Here is a 26,853-nt window from a genome sequence, read left to right on the forward strand (position 1 = left end):
ATTACCCTAAGTTTCACTTTTTCCTAATGTGAAACTGGAGCAAAAATTTACAGCACAGACTTTGCATGCTGTAGACTTGATGAATCACACTGGGAATTCAAGTGCATAGAGCAAATAACTGTAATTCCTAAAATAGATTTCTATAAAAATCAGAGATTAATATAGCAGTCTGTTATATATAATAAGGCTTTAAAAACATCCTTTGAATAATAAAAAGTCTAAACTACTTAACATTCTTAATGTAAAAAATCAATATTTTGTGAAAAACACTGTTCAACAAACTTTTGATATGTGAGATTTGGATAGGTACAAAAAATGTCTATATCTCAATATTAAAATGTTTAATATGATATAAATAAACAACCACATAACTCTGTAGTGCTTCTGCTATAATTTGTTTTTGTTTTTTGGAGTAAACTTAGTTATTTGTGCTTGTGTTTACATTACAGTCATCACAGTAAACTTTTGTTTTTTTTTGGGTAACGTTTAGCTAAAGTAAAATTAGCTTGCTTCTCTATCAGTGCTGTGGAATATCAGATTTGACTTTGACTTTGATAGTCTTTGTTGGTTTATGACCATCCTGGAATTGACTGTTTAAAAACTTCTTTTGTCCAAATTCAGCATGCTGTAAAACAGTTCCTGTCTTCAGTGAGATTTCAGCACAGATCCGGGCAGACATCTTCCCCGCAGAGAAGATGCCCCTCTGGAGAAGTAAATTGGTCCCTGACAGGCACCTCTCCCCCTTCTTTCTGAAAACCATGGCAACAGGCATGTCATAACAGTTCCCACAATCTTGTGCACTGAATAACTACTCTGGTATAGTGACAGTGACACTGTAAGCAGGAAATTTTACAGAGCCAAAAATAAATGGGAAAAACCAAATGAATAAGTGCTTTATAAACTGCTTTATAAAGTGCTAAAACAACAAACTTATTTTTTCTGATTGGTTTTGAAACCTTTCAGATCATATGCAAAAAATAAAATAGATGCAGTATAGTGAACTTTACTGGATTCTGTATAATATAATGAAATATAGTACTTTTTAAAATATTTCTTATGCCTGTGCTAATCATAATATTATGTATTTTGCCATACATTTTGCATTTTTTCATTTTGTTAGTGAAATAAATTAGAATTACAGAAATTGCAAATGAGATATCAGTTGTCTTTGGTGGAATAATCAATGTCTTATTATAAGACTATCGAAACATGAGATTTTAAAGATAGAAGTTTTATTAGTATTTAAACATTTCAACTTTAAATAAGGTCACTGCCCCACGTGCATATTGTAAAAGAACACTACAGTTGGCATCAGGAAGGGCAACCAGGAAGAGTAGCTGGCCACCTGGGTCAACCCAGAAAATGGCTGTTGAACCTGTCAGAGTAAGATTTATTTAATATTTAATTATGCAAGAATATTTGTAAATTGACTTTTCTCACATTCGCTTTAAGTATTAATGTTGATGTTTAACATGTTGCATGTTGTGCTGTAGTTAACGTAATAATAATTAATTTGTTCACACAAGTAAAATTCAATTAAGACAGTTAACTTTTAGGTGGGAAACCACAAATTTCTACATCCTACTTTGGCTTCGTGTGAAAGAGATCAATCCTAACTTGCGTTTAACTTATCACATTTTTATGTTTCAGGGATTGTCAGTGTAAAAGTATTGATTGTTTGCATAGCAAAGTTTGAATGAAGTACCACAGGAACAATTTAGTTTAAAGCAGTTGGAGGCCTAATACTCTTTGTTCCCCTCTTGGCACCAAATTGATAGTTGTGTAATCCTTTGCAAAAGTGTAGCTCTTATTAAGACTCTATAGCCGTCTTGCCTTGTTGATGTGCCAAAAATGCAAGTTGCTTTTGTAAGTTATCAGACATTTTGAAAACAAGTCTAGACAGCTTTTCAAAATCTTATTGTTGCTCTGTCCGGTGGCTCCTTTATTTCACAATTGTTTAATATAAGATTTAATCGTGGTAGTCTTTGTTCCTATGAATATTCACTCAGAAATGGTTTAACGAATGACTTAAGATATTATTATTATTATTATTATTATTATTTTGGCTATAGACTTGTGTTATGCTTGTGTACATCTATAAGATATATTTATTTATTAATATTTTGATTTAAGCATGTTTATTCAGAGCTTTCATAGTATAATATGATTTGAACACCTTCATTCTGTTTAACATATTTTTATAACCCCTGGAACTATAATTCTCATTCGTAATAAGTAAACTTAGCAAGTTTATTGCCTTTGTTATGTGTTTTCTTTGATGTCATACATATGCCGTTACACAAATAAATTATTTATTATGCGCTTTTATGAAAAGTTTAAAATATTTTTATGGGGGTTTGGTAGCCACTAATCAAATACCTCACCCTTTTGATTTGTGTGTGTGTGCGTGTGTGTGTATGTGTTTGAGTTCTCATATTTGAGATAATTTTACTTGGAATTATTTTTTTCTGGCAACATAGGACATACTCATCATTGTTCATTGACTTTTTGGCTTATTTTTAAATTAAATGCTTTTTTTTTCATATTTTTTAGTGTCCCAAACTTTTTATTTACCCAGGGGTTTGTGCCTTCTTTGCAATATATGGAATCTTATTGTACATGTATTAATTGATTTTGCATTGTATGGTAAATTTAATATTTATGTTCAAAGAAATTATATTATAAAAAATTAATGTGCCCTAGTCTTAATAAATAAAATATTATGTTTTACTTTGCATACTTACTTTTCCCTAGATGATATAGTATATAAATGTGGAAAAATGAAAACTGTTCTATGTCCTAGGAAGAAAAATGGATATTCAAAGACTCTTTAAATGACTGTTAGTTCACAAAATAAATAAGAATATTAACAACAAATAAAATCATTACATTCCTGATGGTTTCTGGTATTTCAGGCCCAAGTATTGTTTTTAAAGATATCACTTATAATTATTAATGTATTGCCCAAATGTCATGAAGAACTTGCAAGGTTTGTTTTAATTTCAGTTTTTTATGTGTTGTCTTCCTACACATGCCAGCAAAATGATATAATAGGGAAAAACACAACAGCAGCCTTATCGTTTATTTCCAGCTGCCAACACAATGTGAAACACTGAGGAAGTCAGTTGACTTGCCTATGTTCCAATTTTAAAAAGTATTTTCACGCAATGACCATTTTGTTATGTGCATCTGCTTGTTAATACAAAAAATCCAGTTTTTAACAGGTTTGACTGTGGCCTTCCTGCTCACACTTTACCCACCCAGGTGCCTGGATAGTCAAATTCTCCTTGTGCAGGGGAGACAGCACTATTGACCAATGACAGATGGGTAAGACAGGTCTTCCCATGAGTCTTGAATATCCTGTTTGTGTAGTGCATTGATTATTCTGGAAGTATACTGTATATTTTACCTTATTTTAGGGAAAAAGCTTGAGTTTTGAATGTTTTGAGCATACAACTAGATAACCGACATTTGGATCATGCAATGTGAGTTTCTTTTTTCCATGGATGTTTTTCACAATGTTTCTTGTTGTACAGCATTGGTCATTACTGGCTTCTATTATATCATACATTTTTTTCACTCCATTCTTTATGAAAACATGAGATTCAGTTTTTTTCAGCAACTACTGCAAACTACGTGGAGTAAGTAACATATAAAACAATATAATTTTTGAGTGGATCACTCTCTTAAACTGAAATGGCTTTTTCAGTCTCTCCTTATAGCTTGTATCTCTCAGTCTCAGAATCAACAAAGTTTCTCTCCACTGGACTTCCTCTAGTAACTTTTTTTTTTTTTTTTTTATAATATGGTGACTAGAACAGGTTAGGCCTTGCTAGTCTGTTATGTAACTTAAGCACAACTTTCTTTGACTTTTACTCCACATATCATGATATGTTAGGCATAACCTAACATGCAGTTAGCCTTCTTGGTCAGTGCACTGTCTTAATGTTGACAGTTATGTGTCCACTATGACTCCTAGATCCATCTTGTAAGGTGTACATTCAACTTTTGACCTCCTAATGTGTATTCAGATTTAACATTTATCCTTCTTGCATGTAATACCGTACAGTTACCTGTGCTGTAAAGTAAATTACATTAATCTACTTTCCAGTTCAGTACACAGCTTTTGTTAAAACCCACCCAAATATAGGAAGAACTTGCAAATTCCATACAAATAGTGTTATGGCTGCAATCCAGGATTAATCCAGGATTCTGGAATTGTGAAACGGCAGTGCTAAACAGTTCAGCACTCACATTATAATAGTCAAATAGTTAGATTTTATTCATTTAGCTATGTTTGTGACAATAAATTTGAATTTTAATCCAGATAATGTACTAAGTGTGCATATTTTATGCTTATTTTTGTCTGCTCATGCTAATAATGTCATCTACCCATTTCCAAATCTTGAAAGTATATTTTCTTTGTATCCTTCCCAAAATATTAGCTTAAATAAAAGCTAGTTTCTGCACTCTGATCAACACATAAAGAAATTAAGTAATCTTTTTTTTTCTTCTCCTCTCAGTCTAGGACAGATTGATAGTTATATAGTGATACTGTATATAGTTTTAATAGTGATCAGTTTAGGACATCAAAATCAACATCACCTTTTAAACTATATGTATTTTCTTGCAACTGGCAAAGCTGAAGTGCTATTCAGAAAACAAACAGAAATCACAAGAAAAACAAACACAGACACTTTTTATCATAAACTGTAGGCTGAAGTGTATACTTCTGATGATAATATGTGAGAATTTGTTTTCCATTTTAAGTCTAAACACAGTTACTTGGCAAATCCTCCATGAGTCCAATTTTCTAACTACTTCATTGAATTTTCCAGAAATATATGTAGTGGATTTTTCATAGTCTTTTGCTTAAGGTTCTGTCAAAGATGACACTTACTGACTACTAGAGCAATATCTGTAACTGACAGCCATCTATGGCCAATGATCTTGCCTGAAGAAGGGGCCTGAGTTGCCTCGAAAGCTTACATATTGTAATCTTTTTAGTTAGCCAATAAAAGGTGTCATTTTGCTTGACTTCTCACTACATTCATAATGGCTAACATGGTACAACACCTTAGTACTACAAATCAAACGCAAAATAGACTTGCAGACATCTTGCTAGCTGCTGCCAAATTGGAATTTGCACCTAGGTACTAATCCATAAGACAGCAGATTTAACCACTGTGTCACCATGCTACCTGATAATAATATCCATCCAACCATTTTCTTGACTACTTTTTTTGGTAAGGGTCATGACAGAAGTAAACTAGAAAGAACAGGTCAAATACCTTCTTTCAGCAAAATATTCCTTATGGATTCTCAGGCATTCTCCAGATGCAAGATCTAATCCTTTGAAAGATTTATATTCTCAGTCAATATTCTCAGATGTTTTCTACAACAAGTTAATGCTCTATAAACCTTGACTTGTGGAATCAGAGGGCCACCCTAAACAGTTTCCAAAATCACATCACAAGACCTTTCTTAATCTTAGCAATGGCTTAATTTTGCAGTTTAAATGCCAAGTTCCTTACCTGTCACAGGAAGTAGTGTAAGACCACATTATGCTTATACCAGCAATTTTCTAATTTTGACAAAATTTATAGTGGGTGACAAAAGATGAGAATGATTTACATTGTATTGATTGTAGTAAAATTAGAATTCCTTCTGAAAATGTCTGTATTACCTTGAAGATTTCTAAGAGCTATGCTAAATTTGAACCCAGTCCTTTTAAAATCTGTCCTGAGTATGACGTAAAATTGCATCCTGCCCTGCAAGTGGTCTTCCGACTTTCAGGAAAAACTTGGGGTTTGGTGGCTGGATTGGCACTCCAGCTACCGTAAAAATTTCATGCAGCTCTGAAACGGCAGACAAGACTACTTTCTGCTATCCCCAAGAGTAGCCATGCAGCAGCCGCCCACAGGAAGGCTGCTCACATTATGAAGGGGATGAGGGAAAGCCCTTGGGAGTCTCAACCCCGGAGGAATCAAAGCCTTTGGAGAACCAATGGAGTCAAGCTTTTTGGGGATTGGAACTGATGTGGTGCTGAGGCATCACCCACTGCATGGCAGCAGTCAGATCCCAGTTTGAGGCAGTAAATTTGGGTAGGTGCATGGAATGTCTTGTCTCTCCGGCATGGTGATCATCTTCCTCTGCTGTTGGAGGAGCTTCGTAAACTCTGCATTTCAGTGGCGGCACTCTCTGAGGTGCACAGACCTGTGACTGGCCAGATCTCTTTAGGTGGGTACACCTTTTATTGGTCTGGTTGCTCTGATGGTTGTCATAGTCAGGGAATAGCTGTTACTATGGCAGATCGGTTCCTTCCAGTGGTGTCTGATGTCATTCTTTTCAACAAGCATATTATGAGATTCAGATTAAGACACTCTCTGGGTGCCTTGTCTGTTGTTTCAGTGTATGATCCAACCACAGTGAGTGGTGTCTCAGTGAGGGAAACATTTTATTCACAACTGTGCTCGGTGGTTGATGGGTGCCTGCAAGGTGACAGTCCTTTGGTCATAGGTGACTTCAGTGTGACCACTGGCATTGACAGGGCTGGCTATGAGGATAGTGTTGGTCCCCATGGGTCTTGTGACCATGGTGAAAGTGGCTTAATTCTCCTTGACTTAGCAAAAGGTCAAGGCTGCGTATCGCTGGATTCTGGTTACTCTGCCGTGAGCTGCATTGTTGGACTTGGTACTCCAGTACTGCTAGTTAGATGAAGGAGATCGATCACATCCTCATGGGCAGACGCTGGAGGCTCCTACAGAACTGCAGAGTCTACAAAAATCCCCAGTTTGTGAATTCTCACCACAAACTCTGAAGATCCAGCCTGGGAGAATGAGTCTGGACCTGGCCAGACTCCAAGATCAGGCTCTTTCTACTGAGTTTGCATGCAGTTTGTGTGAAGAACTTGCAAACTTAGGTGTGACTGCTGATCCTAATGTGATTTGGGAGTCCTTCTGTGACAAGACCCTGAAGGTTGCTGAGGGTTATGTTGGTGGTGCTGGTTCTCGCAGAAGGACGTGTTTCATCTCGCAGGTCACTTTGGATATCATCAAGAGGAGTCACAGCACATCGCTTAATGGTAACTCTAGTGTGTACCAGGAACTGAGAAGGATTTCTGCCAGGTCTTTGAGGGCAGATAAGGAGGCATTTGTTAGAGGAATCTATGATCAAGTGACACACCATCTATGGTCTTTTGACCCATATCCTGCATACAGAGGAATCAAAGCATTACAAACATCTAAATCTGTTCCTCAGGGAGTGGCAGTCAGGGTGGATGATGGAACAGTCCTTATGGATGATGCTGTAGTTTTGATGCACTGGGCTAGCTACTTTGAGCAGCCATTTAAAGGTGATCCTCCAGCTCGTACGTTGGACATCTCTGGGTCCACGGTTCTTGAGGCTGATCCTCCAATTAACTATGAACCACCCAATCTCACTGATAGGCACAGGGGACGCCCATGTAATACCTGGCTGAGGCAGATAAATGGTCATTTCTGGACAGTGAGACTGGACCGCAAGTCTGCCTGGGGGTTTACCAACCGGGATCCCGAGCTATTTTGTCGTGTGTTGGGTGCAGCGACATGCTTTACCAGTACATGCTTCCCGCGCTGACCTGACCTTTTACAGTATGAATAATATATATATAAAAAAATACTTTTTAAAAACCACATTTATATTAAGTTAAAAAGTGTACTAAAAAGTAAAAAATAAGTCTGTCATACATCACTCGCAAAATAAAAGCGTGGGTGCTTTTGCTAAGATTTTATTGATTGATGAAAGCGCCCACGCTTTTATTTTATGAGTGATGTATGAGAGACTTATTTTTAACTTTTTAGTACACTTTTTAACTTAATATAAGCGTGGTTTTTAATAAGTACTTTTTTAATATAAATTACTTTCAACTTTTTTGTCTTGGGTTTGTTTTAGTATAATTTTGTAATCGATATTTTAACACTTCCTTTAATATTTCTATCCATTACTAGCACCATCTATTGGTGAAATCTTTAACTATTCTTCATATGAAAATTTCATTTTTTATTTAACATGGATTAATTGATCAGTTAGTGAAACTGCTTATTGATTCTTGTATTGTCATCGGAAGTGAGTAAGTGTGCAAAATTTCAAGTCATTTGGACAATAGGAAGTGGGTTAAATATCGATTACAAAATTTGAACCAGACAACAAACAGGTGAAGTTAAAAGAATTGTGGTAAAAAAAGTAATACTAATACCTCACAGTTTTCTCCCTGCTCTTACTTCATATGTCTGCTAGCAGAAATACAGGTTTTCTAAGCTTGACTCTGGCACTGTAATCATTTTCCAGTCTTAAAACCAGTATGTACTACATTAACATTTGTAAAATTCTTTAAAAAATTAGTTTTCTAGTTCAGGCTGGATAAATGTCCAGTGCTAGTTTTACCTCTGGAAGTATGAAACGTTGCAAGTCATGGTTTATTTTGTTCATTGGTATCTCAAATGCAGCCAGTGCACATGTCACCCGAGAATTTGAAAACCATGTAGTATTTATGTACATGTTAAAGATAAAAAAATGCATGTGTAATATAATGTGGAACATTACTTTTTTTTTCTATCCATCACTGGAAAGCATTCTAGCCTGAAGATGTTGTAGTAAGCTTTATACCACATGAAATATATTAACAGCAAAAAATAAATTATATTATTTATAATTCTAGGAACATTGAAAAGTTGTACACGAAAATGGAAATTTGGGTTTTTAAGATGTATTTCTGTTTAGGAAATTTTCACTTCTGACGCATGACTTGAACATTTATAAAACTGTCCTGAAATCAGACGGATAATCAGTATATTGAATAAGATTCAGATCATGCAGGGATTTTTTCTGCATCTCATAACTGAATGATATTTTAACATAACACACTTGACAAAATGACTAATCTAAAACTTTAGTATTGACCACAAATTTGAGTAAGAAGATGCAAGAATTTAATAGCCCCTATTTTAATATAATGCATATTTAGTCATGTTAAATGTACTTATCCAAATCCATTGAAGTTTATGGATTTTTTTCTACTGTCCTTTAAACAGAGTAAAACAAGAAATATCCTAAGGATTGGAATTCATTCACTAGGATCAGTACTTTGGGGTGATGACATCTGCTGTAAAGATGACCCACTTTATGCTTACAGTTTGACAAAATTTCTTTATGGACTTCGTGGTTTGCTCAGAACATCACTTTCTGTCTGCATGGTCACAGTGCCTTCTCATCTTATTCAGGTAAAACTGTGTTTCTACATTTCTGAACAATTATTGTATTAACATTGAAGCATTTTTTGGTGAAGTAGAATTATATTTTTTTTTTGTTGTTGTTTTGTTAACTCTGTTATACCAGTACTCGAGAGTGTAGTGTATGTGGTTCTTATACTGTTTGTTTTTCATTCAAGTATAATTAACACACACTTTTTATCTATTGGATACTGGCAATATTTCAAATTTAATGTGAAGAACGTATGCAAATTAATATCACAGATTACTATTGAACATGTTGTGATAAGTTATTAGTGTTATGAGTGCGTTAGTCATTTAAGTAAAATTTTGCTTTCATTTTATGCAAACTTATCCAAGTATGTCATCAAGAGATTTATGTTTATAATAGAGCTGGCGAGCATGATAATGCAAACTATTGTTGATACCTTACACTGCTTGATTGAGGTGCCTTATGTGTTCAAATCATACATTATCCAAGTACAGTGTTGTCTTCATCCCCTGTCCTACTCCACTAAACTACTTAACCATGGCCAAAATATGTGTAATAAGAACATTTGATGCTCTTTATTTTGCCCATCATGTGTATATATGTAATTATGGTCATGTGTGCCCCAAGGTGGTTTGGTATTCTAATCTAAGATTGACCTCTGCTTTGGAAGTGCATTGACAAAAAATATTAGATACTTTTTTTAATGAAAATGCATTTACTAAATACAGTATTTCCTTAAAAAACTCTTTTTGTAATAACTTCTAAAAGATGAATAATGGATTTTCAAAAAAAAGATGTTCTAACTTCATATAAACTTATATAGCCAAGTTTCTTTCCGGTGCAGCTCATAACAGAAGAGCACCTCAAGAACTACAATGATATATTGTATATGCCTCTGTTTTAGTAAGACCTACTGTGTGCTACAAATAAAAACAGATATTCTCTAATTTTAATAAGTTTCCTGAAATGAGCCTGTGTTAAGATTAAAAAAATTTGAAAGGAAGAATTTGTTCCATTATGGAGCTAGGAACTAGTATATGTATATAAATATATAAAGGTCTATGCAAAAGATTGGTCACCCCTGGCCAAATCACATACTTTTTTGACATTTAAAATAAAAAATAGTAAATACAACTTTGACAGTAAACAAACTAAATCAGTGTCATTTTTATAAAAAATGTTAGTTTACAGTTAAAGTTTATCTGATGAATTAAAAAAAAAATTAAATGAGTAAATGTATTTGCAAATGTATGGGCACCCTACTAAATCACTACTTAGTAACATGCCCTTTCATAAAAATCACGGATTGGAAACATTTTTTGTAGGCTGCTATGAGTCTTTGAATACTTATTCTGAAAATTATTCCCTATGTGCCCTTGCACATTGCCTCTAACTGTGAGATATTCTTGGGCTGTCTTGCATGCACAGCACATTTTAGATCTACCCACAGATTTTCAATGATGTTCTAGTCTAGGGGCTGTGAGGGTTACAGTGATCCCTCGCTATATCGCGCTTCGCCTTTCGCGGCTTCACTCCATCGCGGATTTTATATGTAAGCATATTTAAATATATATTGCAGATTTTTTTGCTGGTTCGCGGATTTCTGCGGACAATGGGTCCTTTTAATTTCTGGTACATGCTTCTTCAGTTGGTTTGCCCAGTTGATTTCATACAAGGGACGCTATTGGCAGATGGCTGAGAAGCTAGATTGCTTACTTTTCTCTCTCTCTTGCGCTGACCTTCTCTGATCCTGACGTATGGGGATTGAGCCGGGGGGCTGTTCGCACACCTAGACGATACGGACGCTCGTCTAAAAATGCTGAAGAATTATCTTCACGTTGCTATCTTTTTGTGCAGCTGCTTCCTGAAACGACATGCTGCACGGTGCTTCGCATACTTAAAAGCTCGAAGGGCACGTATTGATTTTTGACTGAAAAACAAACTCTGTCTCTCTCTATCTCTCCTCTCTCTCCTCTCTCTCCCCTGCTCCTGACGGAGGGGGTGTGAGCTGCCGCCCTTCAACAGCTTTGTGCCCGCGGTGCTTCGCATACTTAAAAGCCAAACAGCCCTATTGATTTGTTTGCTAGAGATTGTTTTCTCAATCTATGTGACATTCTGTGCTCCTGACACACACTCCTTTGAAGAGGAAGATATGTTTGCATGCTTTTAATTGTGAGACAGAACTGTCATCTCTGTCTTGTCATGGAGCACAGTTTAAAACTTTTGAAAAAGAGACAAATGTTTTGTTTGCAGTGTTTGAATAACGTTCCTGTCTCTCTACAACCTCCTGTGTTTCTGCGCAAATCTGTGACCCCAAGCATGACAATATAAAAATAACCATATAAACATATGGTTTCTACTTCGCGGATTTTCTTATTTCCGCGGGTGGCTCTGGAACGCAAACCCCCGCGATGGAGGAGGGATTACTGTATTTGAAAACCTCCACCCTGTGTTTCTTGAGGCACTTCATACTAGATTTTTTCATGTTATGGATTGCTGTCTTGATGTAGAGCCCATACTTTGTTCAGCTTCAGTTAAATGACTGACTTTCTAATATTCTCCACAAGGATTTATTGATATATAGTGGAATCCATTCTTCCCTGTGTTCACACAATATTTTCTGTACTACTACCAGCCTCAAAACCCCAAAGCATAATAGATCCACCGCTGTACTTAACATGTTCTATTGTTCAAATGCTGTTCCTTTTTTTCTCCAAACAAACCTTTTATGCTTTTGGTCATTGGGTTTGATGTTAACTTTCTCTGTTCACTTCATTTCAAAATGCCTCTGTTTATATGGGCATGTTGTTTTGCATACTGAAGAAATTGTTTTTAGTGATGAGATTGCAGATAAGGTGTCCTTATGATGGCTCTTCCAGGAAGGCCTTATTGGTTTAAGTAATGATGCACAGTAGAACAGTTAAATTTATTTTTTCCCTTATTAAGCAACACTTAGTACCCCCAAATGGCAAAGCAAAAACAAAATATTATAGATTTTTGGAAATTTATTAAAAATAAAACTACTGTAATATCACAGTGACACAAGTATTCAGTTACTTGGCACTTAGTTTAAGCACCTTTGGCAGTGATTACAGCCTGGAATCTTCTTGGGTATGACGCAACAAGTTTTATACACCTGCACTTGGGGATATTCTGACAGTCTTCTGTGCAGGCCCTCTCAAGCTCTGTCACGCTGAATAGACATAGGTTTCTCTGGAGCTTTTCAATAGAATTCAAGTTTAGGCTCTAGCTGGCCAATTCGAGCACATTTACAGAGTTTTTTCCCTATCCACTCCAGTGTTTTCTTACTTCTAAAGCTGCAGTCCTGTCTTAGGTTCTAACTGTCCTTGAGCAGTTTTTCATTAAGGATTTTAAGGATTTATCAATTCTTTGCTTCATTGGCTATGACTAGTCTCCCTCTCACTGAGGCTGCCGCCACCATGCTTTATCATTGGAATGGTATTTCGCAGGTGATAAGTGGTGCCTGGTTTCTTCCAGATATGTCACTTTGAAATGAGGCCAATCTTGGTTTCATCAGATCTGTTTCTCTTGTTTCTCATAGCCTTAGAGTTTTTCAGTGATTTAACGGAGTGTTGCAGTAGTGGTTGTCCATCAGGTTCATGGCTAGGCAGCCAGCACTAGGAAGAGCCTTGTTTGTTCTAAACGTATTCCATTTAAGAATTATGAAAGCAGCTGTTCTCCTGGGGCATTCAGTACTACAGATATTTTTGTAGCCTCTCCCAGGTCTCATTTTGTAGGCATGTCCATCAACCTTGTGACTTGTTTTTTTGCCATGATACACATTGTCAGATGTGAGACATTATATAGACAAATGTCAGCTTTTCCTAATCATGTCATTCTGTAGTATAAAGTGTTGTTTAATGAGAGAAAATTAATTTAAGGGCGGCACGGTGGCGCAGTGGGTAGCACTGCTGCTTTGCAGTTAGGAGACCCGGGTTCGCTTCCTAGGTCCGCTTCCTGGGTCCTCCCTGCGTAGAGTTTGCATGTTCTCCCTGTGTCTGCGTGGGTTTCCTCCGGGTACTCCGGTTTCCTCCCACAGTCCAAAGACATGCAGGTTAGGTGCATTGGCGATTCTAAATTGTCCCTAGTGTGTGCTTGGTGTGTGTGCGTGCGTGTGTGTGTGTGTGTGTGTGTGTGTGTGTGTGTGTGTGTGTGTGTGTGCGCGCGCGCGCGCGCGCCCTGCCCGGGGTTTGTTTCCTGCCTTGCACCATGTGTTGGCTGGGATTAGCTCCAGCAGACCCCCGTGACCCTGTAGTTAGGATATGGCGGGTTGGATAGATGGATGGATGGAAATTAATTTAAATGATTTTAGCATAAGGCTGCAACATAACAAAATGTAAAAAAATGAAGGGGTCTGAATACTTTCTGAGGGTTCTGTATGTGTGTGTATGTATATGCAAGATTATTTATGCAAAGCATTGCAAATTATTATGTCATTCCACCTTATGTGTCTTATTTTGTAAATATGTTTCCTTTATTTTATAAATAAATCCCCCTTAGTTTACACGAGCCCATTCTGTAGTATTGGCATTCAGCTATAATGCAGCTTTTAATATTTATAAATGAAAAGGCTCTGAAATATTACAAGTAATCTGTAAATAAAGAGTTACTGCTAGCCTTACTGCTACTGCTAGGAGCTCTGTTGTCCGGGGCTTTATGCCCCTGGTAGGGCCACCCAAGGCAAACTGGTCCTAGGTGAGGGATGAGACAAAGAGCGGTTAAACAAACCTCCTATGAAGAAAAACAATTTTGGACGGCGTTTTCCCTTGCCCGGACGCGGGTCACCGGGGCCCCACTCTGGAGCCAGGCCTGGAGGTGGGGCTCGATGGCGAGCGCCTGGTGGCCGGGCCTGCACCCATGGGGCTCGGCCGGGCACAGCCCGAAGAGGCAACGTGGGTCCCCCTTCCCATGGGCTCACCCACCTATGGGAGGGGCCAAGGAGGTCGGGTGCAGTGTGAGTTGGGTGGTGGCCGAAGGCGGGGACCTTGGCGGTCCGATCCTCGGCTACAGAAACTGGCTCTTGGGACGTGGAATGTCACCTCTCTGAAGGGTAAGGAGCCTGAGCTAGTGCGCGAAGTTGAGAGGTTCCGGCTAGATATAGTCGGACTCACCTCGACGCACAGCTTGGACTCTGGAACCAATCTCCTTGAGAGGGGCTGGACTCTCTACCACTCTGGAGTTGCCCCCGGTGAGAGGCGCCGAGCAGGTGTGGGTATACTTATTGCCCCCCAACTAGGAGCCTGTACATTGGGGTTTACCCCGGTGGACGAGAGGGTAGCCTCCCTTCGCCTTCGGGTGGGGGGACGGGTCCTAACTGTTGTTTGTGCGTATGCACCGAACAGCAGTTCGGAGTACCCACCCTTTTTAGAGTCCCTGGAGGGGGTGCTAGAGGGCATACCTTCTGGGGACTCCCTCGTTCTGCTGGGAGACTTCAGTGCTCACGTGGGCAATGACAGTGAGACCTGGAAGGGTTGTGATTGGGAGGAATGGCCCCCCTGATCTGAACCCGAGCGGTGTTTTGTTATTGGACTTCTGTGCTCGTCACGGATTGTCCATAACGAACACCATGTTCAAGCATAGGGGTGTTCATATGTGCACTTGGCACCAGGACACCCTAGGCCTCAGTTCGATGATCGACTTTGTGGTCGTGTCGTCGGACTTGCGGCCACATGTCTTGGACACTCGGGTGAAGAGAGGGGCGGGAGCTGTCAACTGATCACCACCTGGTGGTGAGTTGGCTTCGATGGTGGGGGAGGATGCCGGTCAGGCGTGGTAGGCCCAAACGTGTTGTGAGGGTCTGCTGGGAACGTCTGGCAGAGCCCCCTGTCAGAAGTAGCTTCAACTCCCACCTCCGGCAGAACTTTGACCACATCCCGAGGGAGGTGGGGGACATTGAGTCCGAATGGGCCATGTTCCGTGCCTCTATTGTTGAGGCAGCTGACCGGAGCTGTGGCCGTAAGGTGGTCGGTGCCTGTCGTGGCGGCAATCCCCGAACCCGCTGGTGGACACCGGCGGTGAAGGATGCCGTCAAGCTGAAGAAGGAGTCCTACAGGACCCTTTTGTCCTGTGGGACCCCGGAGGCAGCTGATAGGTACCGGCAGGGCCAAGCGGAATGCGGCTTTGGTGGTTGCTGAGGCAAAAACTCGGGCGTGGGAGGAGTTTGGGGAGGCCATGGAGAATGACTTTCGGATGGCTTCGAGGAGATTCTGGTCCACCATCCGGCGTCTCAGGAAGGGGAAGCAGTGCAGTGTCAACACTGTATATGGTGGGGATGGTGCGCTGCTGACCTCGACTCGGGATGTTGTGGGTCGGTGGGGGGAATACTTCGAAGACCTCCTCAATCCCATTAACATGCCTTCCAATGAGGAAGCAGAGCCTGGGGACTCAGAGGTGGACTCCCCCATCTCTGGGACTGAGGTCACCGAGGTGGTCAAAAAACTCCTTGGTGGTAGGGCCCCGGGGGTGGATGAGATACGCCCGGAGTTCCTCATGGCTCTGGATGTTGTAGGACTGTCTTGGCTGACACGCCTCTGCAACATCGCATGGACATCAGGGACAGTGCCTCTGGATTGGCAGACCGGGGTAGTGGTCCCCCTCTTTAAGAAGGGGGATCGGAGGGTGTGTTCCAACTACAGAGGGATCACACTCCTCAGCCTCCCTGGAAAAGTCTATTCAGGGGTCCTGGAGAGGAGGGTCCGTCGGATAGTCGAGCCTCGGATTCAGGAGGAACAGTGTGGTTTTCGTCCTGGTCGCGGAACAGTGGACCAGCTCTATACCCTTAGCAGGGTCCTGGAGGGTGCATGGGAGTTTGCCCAACCAGTCTACATGTGTTTTGTGGACTTATAAAAGGCATTCGACCGTGTCCCTCGGGGAATCCTGTGGGGGGTACTCCGAGAGTATGGGGTACCGGCCCCCCTGATAAGGGCTGTTCAGTCCCTGTACGATCGGTGCCAGAGCTTGGTCCGCATTGCCGGCAGTAAGTCGAACCCGTTTCCAGTGAGAGTTGGACTCCGCCAGGGCTGCCCTTTGTCACCGATTCTGTTCATATCTTTTATGGACAGAATTTCTAGGCGCAGCCAGGGTGTTGAGGGGGTCCAGTTTGGTGGGCTCAGGATTGGGTCACTGCTTTTTGCAGATGATGTTGTCCTGTTTGCTTCATCAGGCCGTGATCTTCAGCTCTCTCTGGATCGGTTCGCAGCCGAGTGTGAAGCGGCTGGGATGAGAATCAGCACCTCCAAATCCGAGACCATGGTCCTCAGCCGGAAAAGGGTGGAGTGCCCTCTCAGGGTTGGTAGCGAGATCCTGCCCCAAGTGGAGGAGTTCAAGTATCTCGGGGTCTTGTTCACGAGTGAGGGAAGAATGGAGCGTGAGATCGACAGGCGGATCGGTGCGGCATCCGCAGTAATGCGGGCATTACATCGGTCTGTCGTGGTGAAAAAGGAGCTGAGCCGCAAGGCGAAGCTCTCAATTTACCAGTCGATCTATGTTCCTACCCTCACCTATGGTCATGAGCTATGGGTAGTGACCGAAAGAACGAGATCGCGAATACAAGCGGCTGAAATGAGTTTCCTCCGCAGGGTGTCTGGGCTTTCCCTTAAAGATAGGGTGAGAAGCTCAGTCATCCAGGAGGGGCTCAGAGTAGAGCCGCTGCTCCTCCGCATCGAGAGGAGTCAGATGAGGTGGCTCGGGCATCTGATCAGGATGCCTCCTGGACGCCTCCCTGGTGAGGTGTTCCGGGCACGTCCAACCGGGAGGAGGCCCCGGGGAAGACCCAGGACACGCTGGAGGGACTATGTCTCTCGACTGGCCTGGGAACGCCTTGGGATTCTCCCGGAAGAGCTAGAAGAAGTGGCCGGGGAGAGGGAAGTCTGGGCATCTCTGCTCAAGCTGCTGCCCCCGCGACCCGACCTCGGATAAGCGGGAGACAATGGATGGATGGATGGATGGATGCTAGCCTTATGTTTATCAAAAAAATGACATATACTACAGTATATTATAAAAATGCTAGAACATCAATTCTCCATATTTACTCTCCCTATTTTCTATTTATAATTTATTATCTTACTTTGATTATGATTTATTTCCTTTAAGTAAACCTGCACACTGCAGCTGAATAATTGAGGGATTGAGGCTATTAACTCACACTTGTCTTCTCTGAAGTGCTGCCTTTGCCATGCGTCCAAGGAAAGAAGGAGGTTAGAAGGTATAAATCATGGCTCACATCTATGTGAAAGATAGAAAGGATATACAACAACACATTTATTTCTATAGCAGATTTTCCAGACAGACACATACAAAAGACAGAGAGATGTATAATTAAGAGAAATACAGTCATTAAATATAGAATTGTTTTTTTAAGTCTCAAAATGACAGTGTGATGATGAGGTCAGTTGGCCAGGGTGAACAGAAAAAAAAATCTATACTAAAAGATCACCTAGCCCCCAACTGGGCATTCTGCCTAATATAAATATTCTTAAGTAATTCTTTATTGTATTTTTTTTATGACTTCATCTTAAAGGAAACACAGTGGGTCTTGTGGCAGGTTGTGATATGTGCTTTTATTTAAACATTCAAACAACACATACAGTTGCACAGGACTTTGATCATGTGGTGGTGACACAGAATGCGACCAGAAAAGAAGTGAAAAAGAAAATAGAGTAAAGATTAATAAAGATTGCAGGTGTATTGAAGAGTTTGATCATTTTATATATATCTACGTTATTAAGGGTAAAATTAAAATGTAGCTAGAAAAGCCAAATTAAAAAAGCATTTTTTGGTGTTTTTTAAAATGAAATACAGTGCTAGCCTGGCGTATCCCTATTGGTAAAGTATTCCAGATTTTTCGTGCAGAACAGCAAAAGGCTGCCTCACCATTTCTTTTATGCTTGCCTCTTTGAATACTAATCCGACTACTACTAGAAGACATAAGGTTATATCTTGAAATGTAGGGGAATAGGCACTCCAAAATATGGGAAGGAGCAAGATTATTTAAAGCTTTATATATCATTAGTAGTTCCAATGTAACAACACTAAAACTGGTGAGATGTGCTCACATTTTATTTCTGGTTAAGATTCTTGATGTCTTTTAGGTAGACCATTTAGTAGTGTGTTACAGTAATGAGCCAACTAAAAACAAAGCATGATTTAATTTTTCAGAATCTCTCATGTTATTCAGAAGTAAACATGGAACAGATCAAGAAAAGAGTTGTTGAAGTTAGAAAATGAACACATTTATATGATACCTCGTCAGAACACTACAAGGACAATCAGGTGGCAGTCAAATCATGGTGTAAAATATCGGCTAAGGTGTGTTTGGAAGTCAGCCATTGCATGAAAAAGTGCAAAAATGTGAGAGACAGTAGTTCACTTAAGGAAGAAACTGTGTAGCAAGAGGAGCAATAATCCTGGAGGACGAAAACTGCCTGCATTTTATGGTTTTCTGTGCTGAGAGAGAAGTGAATCGTTTGCTTTTGTGCATGCTGCAAACACCGGCAACTAGCATTCAGGCATGTGGTTGTGGCACGACATGATACAAAAATATAAACTGCTTTCAACGGCCTCACATTGTTATGGTGTTGGCTCAACACAGAAGTATAAATCAGCCTTTACAGCTGAACCTACCTATTGTTTAATTTTCAGGCTATCATTTAAGTCATACTTTTACTTCTACTAGTGAGGTGCCTGCTCTACTTCCTACTACAATATCTCTGTTTTGCTCCTTTCTCTCTTTCCTCCTTAATCCTCTGGCTTTAGTTTCTCCTGCCAGTTGATCTCTTGCTGTCATGTACCCTCCTGACACTAAGTTCCCTGAATAAGTGATCGACAAGGAAGTTTTAAGCCAAGACCTGGTTTAACATCTGGGATCAAGAGTATCTTTTGATCATCATCCTAGAGCTCCATTTTGCAACCCAGCTATTCCTGCATGCTAAAAAATTCTCCAAGTGGTGATCCTTAACTATATACATCAGGTACAAACTTGTATTGAATTTGAACTCCATGCAGCCACCTACTGTGCAAGAAACTGTACTGACCACCCCTGCTGGGTGTCCTGTTCTGCCTTTTACGTTGAGGGAAATAAGCACAGGCAGGAGGAAGCTTCAATCAGTCTTCTTTACTTTCTAAATCCTGCAGGGGTAACACTCATTAAACATATATCATTAAAGCAATGAAAGGAAGTGTGTTACAAAGAGGAGTTTGTGCTGCATCCTTTTATACATTCAAAATTCAGATCTTAAACACCGTTCATAACATAAGCTCTTATACTATTGGTTACATCTAGTTGCTAAAAGGACATGGCAGAACAGAGTTATCTTAAAAGGTCACTATCATCCTGGTCCATTTGGCCAGATGACCACTTATCAGTTTCATTAACCAAAAAAAGATTTGAGATCTTAAGCTGTTAAAGTACACTGGCCTCTTAAACTTCTGTACACTCATACAGTTTTGAACTTATCTTACACAGACCACTCGTCCACATGTTCCCTGTTCCACTTTTATCGTGACTTGTCAGCTGCAGACAAGCCAAACTGCCTATGTGTCAAATCAAGCATGCCTTGAAAGAAAAGCACTTTTAACTTTATTTTCTTTTAACTGTTGAAGCCTTACTGTTAACTGCAATAATAAATCACTCTTAAGCCCATTTCTTACTTAGTTCAGACTTCTTTGTTATAGCTTTTGAGCATTAGCTCAGAAGAGTAAAGACTCATCATAAGCCCAGTAAGCAATGTAGCTGGTTTTTCTTGTCTTGTCAGCACACCTACATTACATGTCGGGGGAACACTGAAATGGGGTTCAAATTCAACTTCTACACTACCACTAACTATTTCTGAGAACATGGAATTATTTATTTTAGAGCAGTCCATTCACCATCCTTTCATGTTATCTGTCTTTACCAGTGACTCTGTCAGTATTTTTTAGCAAGGCAATATTAAGATCTGCACTGCTCCTGTGCCATGCACATCTACCTACAATATAACTCTTCATTGGGGCACCTTCCATAGCTGGTAAAATTTTTGTGTCTTTTTTGTGGTCTAAGTTTTGAAATATCAAATGGTATTTATTTAAAAGAAGTTACTCTGCATACTATTGTGACTCATAGATGTATTTTGTTCCAAATGATTAATGTACTTAGTAAGCAACTTATCAGTGGAGTTGTCTTTAAGGTAACGTAAGGCAATAACAAAGTCTAAAGCTGCTACTTCTTTTTGCTTTGTGCCCTCCCCCACCATAAAGTATCATCTATGAGGGAGAAGCGAAACGTTTAGGTTCGTCAAAAATTCTGATGTCCGGTTTTCGACGGATCTTGATATTTTAGTGTCCACTGATACCAAAAACATTGATATCTCGATGATTGGTGTGTGTCTGTGCGTTACAGTTTCTTGAGGACGGTCTAGAGCTAAAATAGCTGGACAGAAAAATACCAAATTCGAAACTTAAGCTTGTTAAGTGTTGGCGATATGGTGATTATTTTTTGAGCCAAATTGTGCAAGAGAAAGATGCACTCTAGAGGAACCCTGAAATACTGTAATTCTGTAATTAATTATGAATTCTTCTTGTCAATCGCTCATAATGACCCGTTTTATGATCAGAAAGATCAGCATCAGAGTGGTAAATAATTATTGAAATGTTATAGAATAGTTTGAGTAACTTGTTTCCTAGAGCACAAAGCCTACTGACGCTCATGTCCCATTTTTTAAAGTTACCACTATTGCTGTCTTACCAAAATGTGTGAGGCAATATTGCATATTAACTCAGTGGGTAGAATTTTGTTGTGCTACCTAAACCTGACACTATGAACTTGAATCACACACTGTGCATCCAGTTGTCTTGTGTGTGATGTCTTCATCACTGATTTTCTATTCTTTTTTTGCAGGATAGTTATATAGTGTAAAATAAGTCGATGCCATATAGTTTCTCCTAATGTCTTGTTGAACAATATAAATTTCAAGCAGAAAAAAGTACAGTACTTCTATATGAGAGACCAAGCTTACTTACTTGCTTACCTTACTTTTGGAATGCTTAAATGAAGCAATTAGACTGGTGAAAATCTGGGACATTCGTATGAAAGACAATAACATTTGCCTAGTCTTAAGTTGCAGTTAAAAGAATCTTAGAAACTCGGTTAAGCTTCTCTTAGTTTAATGCTAACTATTGCTGCTTCTGCTTAATAGACTCACTTCCCTTTTGATCCACTTTTCCTTGTTTATGTGGGGATATGGGCACTTTCTGCAATATTTACTTAATCCTGCTACGTGTTAGATATGACATTATCCAAAGGGCCTTTTCCTTAATAAAGAGTGTAGTATTCTCATTCATTTCTCCTCTTCATCACACTTATTCTAGGATCAACTATTATTTTATTTCTCAATTTCTGCTCACATTCATTTCTAATGGAATTTTGGAGCAGACTTCACTGTCAGATCCAACCTTTGCTTTGTCCAACTTTAACTTGCCACTGCTTCATTTACATGCTGCCCTCTGGTGATTTAATTATTGCTTACTTCAGAATCTGGAGTTCTGTTTAAAGTTTTATTCTACAGGTGCTGATTAGAGTGTGGCACCAGGTTTCTTCAATATTGAACCTTTTCACAATATTCTAATTTTCCAAGATACTGAATTTGGGACTGTCATTAGTTGTCAGTTATAATCATCAACTTTAAAAGAAATAAACATTTGAAATACATCAGTCTGTGTGTAATGAATGAATCTAATATACAAGTTTCACTTTTTGAATGGAGTTACTGAAATAAATCAACTTTGTCATGATATTCTAATTTTATGACCAGCACCTGTATATTAGTGTAGCTTCCAGAAATAAATTCAGACTATTTTGGGGATCCTGTATATGTAAGGATGGCATCAATATGATACTAAGAAAAGTATTGAAATTCAGTACCATTTTCAGTATCTAATGTATTATGCATTAAAAATTTATTTAAATAAGTTGCAATTTTGTATACATTTAAATCTTTACATTAATGAAAACAAGTAGTGTTACTGAGGTAGTATTAAGTGTTACAAATATCATTAAATGTTAATAAGCATTTTAATTTTTATAAACAATATCTCTCTATATATAAAAGAAAATCCTGGAATGGAAAAGCAAGTCTACGATACGTGATCTTCTCGGAAGACATTTTAAATACCTGCGAGACCAAAGACACGTCCTACTTACAATCTACCCGCGAGACCAAAGACACACCCTATTTACAACCTATCAAATAGGACAATAGGCAGCAAAACATTCAGTCTTGTGAAGGATTTGAGTATACACAGATCCAGGGCTCTCAACGCATATAAAGCGTATAAGGACAGTACGTTATAAATGAAATGTCGACATCTAAGCGAAGAAGAAAACAGCGCGGAGAAAAAAAAAGAGCAAAAAAGAATAATCGAGGCGCAAATCCAGAAAATAAGGAAAGTAATTATCAGCCCAGAACAAGTGGAATTGAAAAAAAAAGCATGTCCAATCCGGCTAAGAATTAAAAGACAATGAGTAAAAGACAGTAGAATTTCATAAAGACGTTTACAAATGTTGGCACTAAACACATGCAGAGCAGGTTAGAGACTATGAAACCAGTGAAATTAGAAAGGCTCAAAAAAAAAAAAATGTTGGCGCTATACACATGTGGAGAAGGTTAAAGGATATGAAAGTAGGAAAATTAGAAAATATATAAAAAGAAAGTAAAGATTGCATTAGCACAAACAAACAAACTGCCTCATTTAACTATGCACCAGTCTAACTTTGGTTTTGCACAATAATTACTACACTATTGCACCTTAGCACTTAATTCTACTTTATTCACATAATTTTACTTATTTATTATGTTCTACTATACTGTTATCTTTCAATCTATGACTTTTTGTTAATCTAACTGATATTCTTCTAACTTTGCACAGTTTTGGATAAGCGGATCAGGATGCATTTCACTGCGTGTTGTCCTGTATAACTATGCATGTGACAAATAAAGAATCTTGAGAATTTCAAAAACAATGGGTATGAAAACATAAATAAATAAATAATAAATAAATAAAAGAGTATAAAAAAAAAAGAGTATGAAAACAAACCTGAGTGTCATTATGAACAGTGCTGTACATCCTCTGTTTGACACATTAGCACTCAATACTTTCAGCCAACAAGTTATTTTGCAGAAGTGTAAAAAATGCTGCTGGGGCTCCTTTATACCAATAGCAATACGTCTTTATAATGTGTAACTGTTACTGTGACTTCAAATTCAAAACTTTTTTTGTTTTTAATTTTCTTCCTTTTTAGTCAACCTGTTGTGTGTGTGTGTGTGTGTGTGTGTGTATGTATGTATGTATGTATTTATTTATTTATTTATTTATTTCTTTAAAGAGCTTCTGTAAAAAGCCAAGTTTCCTCCTGGGGACAAGTAATATTCTATCTTAGTTGTTATTTTCTTAGATTTCCTCTCTGCAGCTCTTTTATTTTTAATGCAGATGGAAGCCTTGCTTATACTGTATTGGGAGATTTTAGCGTTTTTAGTTCAGAAAGAAATATCCAGCAAACCGTATTACACTATGTGTAATAGAGCAACTTTAGATTGAAAATTAAACAAAAAATATATAGTGGAGCCAGCCACCTGGACACCTAAATAATTGTTTTCATTAAGGAACGCTACATAACACAGAGTGTAATATTTCATATATTAACCTAGATAATATTTTTCCTTCTTCTTAGTCATTTCAAACAGAACAGGAGACTGATCCCTTTCCCAACAGCATAGTGTGCAAATAGGAAGCAACCCTTGACAGTAGACTAGTGTATCACATACTTGAGTCACACACATACACTCACACACACTGTCTCACATGAGGCTCATTTAGAATTACATTTCAACCTGACAAAGATGCCTTTGGAGATATTAGAGGGAGACAGGGGTACCCAGGGGAAAAACAAAACAGTCACAAGGAGAACATGTAGCCTCCTCATATGCTATGAAATCTCTTCATAGGCACAAAATTCAAACACAAGTCACTGGATCTATCAGATCATCCACTGCACAACAATTTTTCTCATTGCATAAATTACCTTTTTTTATAACTGTTAATATTGTATAAAGTTGTTGCAGTTGCATTTTTAAAGGAGACCTTCAAAGATCAGAAAACACAATACAGATAGTTTGAAATTTTGCAGTATAACATTAAGTTAAAAGTGATTACCCTGGAAAATCTGCATAAATTATTCACTTTGCTCTTTAGTCTACTGGCCTCATGTTCAGAATTGGTTCTTGCCTTATACCTGTTGCTTTTGCATTATGCTGTGGCTCCATACTATCCTGTCATGGAAAAAGCAAATTTGGAAAACAGATGAATGGAAGAATATTGAATGCCTCAGCAGGGGACCTGGCTTTAATGTATTTATCTAGAAAGTCGCAGGGGGCATTGGGGGCTGGGAGATCAGGACACACACGAATCAGACCACTTTAAAGAGGGCTCAGAAAACTGATAGATCAACACTAATTGTTATTTTTATTATTTCATTGAGTATGTCTTGCATATTGGAAATTGTAGTGGATAAGCTCCCCCTCACTTGGAAATCTGACTGACTTAAACATTGGTATCCTGGTAGTCTAAATGTGGTATGGGAAAAATTGATGATCACTATGGAGTAATTTGACATCATTTCATCATATAAATAAAAACACAACCTTATTAGCAAAGAAATAATATGTTACTTTTTAACTTGTTTTTCCTGTTGAATTCTGCTCTGTACTTGTAATATTTCTAATGCACTGTTATATTATATTGAGGATAACTTGTGTTCTATTCTGTGTATTGTATAGTATTTACCCCCCTTTTTTGATACCCACTGCACGCCCAACCTACCTGGAAAGTGGTCTCCCTTTGAACCGCCTTTCCCAAGGTTTTCTTAGGTCTTCTAAGAGAATCAAGGCTGGGGGGCTGTCAAAAGGCAGGGCCTGTTAAAGAAGTGCCCATTACAGCACTTCTTGTGTGATTTTGGGCTATGCAAAAATACATTGTATTGTATTGTTTTTATTTAATATACATACAGCTCATAGTATATTTCAAACTAGTATTCATTCACACCTTTTTATTTAAGAAAGTGAAGAAAGGGGCATATCTATTTAAAAAGTATTGTCAGTCAAGCTACAAGATTATTGAAATGCTTATACTTTTTAAAATATATTTCTATGTTTGTCTTAGTGCTGGGCGGTATACCGGTTCATACCAAAAAACATTTTTTATTTTAGTTATGATATGGATTTTTCTTATACCGCAACACCGGTTTAAATAGCCTAAACAACGTTCAGAACATGTCGTAGCGGGAGACTGTTTAAGGAGGGACCTTTTTCACTGCTGCACCACTAAACACGCATACAACGGAGTACATGCATTAGTGGAGGTATTGAATGGTGAAAATGGACAGAGAACATTCCGAAACTGAAGCTGTAGCAGACAATAAAGTTGAACATGATGACACAGAAGAACTTTTGCTGAACAAAGGAGCCGTGTCTGTTGTCTGGAGATAGTTTGGTTTTAAAATGTCGGATGTGGACCATTATGTTCAAATGTGTGAATACAGTTTCTGTACTACTGGATAATACTGCAAGCCAAGTTGTACTTGTTTTATTTTTTTTCGATACTGTGTAATGTATCTGGGCACTGTGTAATAGTGTGACGACATGTTAACTTTATTCTCAACATTTCCACTTTAATCTCGACGCTTATGACAATAATAAAGTCGACATGTTGACTTTATTCTCGACATTTCTACTTTATTCTCGCTGTTTATGTTGAGATTAAAGTCGACATGTTGACTTTATTATCGTAATTTGTCATTAAAGTAGAACATTGTAAACTAAACTTCATCTTAAAATGAATATTTAATTTACTAGATTTTCTCAAACCCCATCATAAGTTATGTAGCACATTAAATGCTTTGTGTTAAGTTTTCCTGGAGCCATGTTAATCGCTACATGCTTCTTAATCTGACTTCCTCTTGCACTAAAAGGAGGCACAGGCAGCACACAGAATACATTAATTTCATGATATTCCTGCTCTCTGAACATTTAGAATGCTAAGATAAATACTTGATATCATTTTCATGATGAAATGCATTAAAGCATGTATTAATCATGTGGGGGCACGGTGGCGTGGAGGTTGCAATGCTGCCACACAGCAAGTGGGTCCCGGGTTGTTCCCTGCCTTGAATTTGCATGTTTTTCTGGTGGGTTTACTCAGCGTGCTTCAGTTTCCTTTCAAAGTCATGTAGGATGTGGGGTTTTGTTACGTTATATTGACGCTGCTAGTGTAGGTATTGCTCATTTTCATAAGCTAGCACCACGGTCAGGATTTGCTCCTGTCTCGCACACAATGCTTGCTGGGATGGGCGCAACCCTGAATGGTTAGCATAATTAAACATGTATAACGGAAGATTTTTTTTAAAGTTCTGAACACTCCGTGGTCTGAGTTTATAACTAGTTTTAATTTCACAAAGACGTTTATCATGTGGTGATTGGTTATGTGGAGAAAGAAAGAGGAAAGATAGGACCTGGGAGTTTGTTACGTCAGACAGAGACAGCACGCATGCAGTAAAGAAAGTCCACT

The 26,853-nt window shown here is 38.7% G+C and overlaps 1 protein-coding gene across 1 annotated transcript in view; it reads left to right on the top strand.

The window, feature by feature from the left end:
* The window catches only part of elp4 (elongator acetyltransferase complex subunit 4), a 367,688-nt gene that overhangs the window by 138,528 nt on the left and 202,307 nt on the right, over positions 1-26,853 (top strand). Inside the window, exon 7 of the mRNA XM_028793869.2 lies at positions 9,072-9,260. Within this exon, the coding sequence (XP_028649702.1) occupies positions 9,072-9,260 (189 nt within the window). The remainder of the gene's footprint in view (positions 1-9,071; positions 9,261-26,853) is intronic.

The sequence above is a fragment of the Erpetoichthys calabaricus genome, chromosome 2 (assembly GCF_900747795.2).
Source record: "Erpetoichthys calabaricus chromosome 2, fErpCal1.3, whole genome shotgun sequence".
NCBI lineage: Eukaryota > Metazoa > Chordata > Cladistia > Polypteriformes > Polypteridae > Erpetoichthys > Erpetoichthys calabaricus.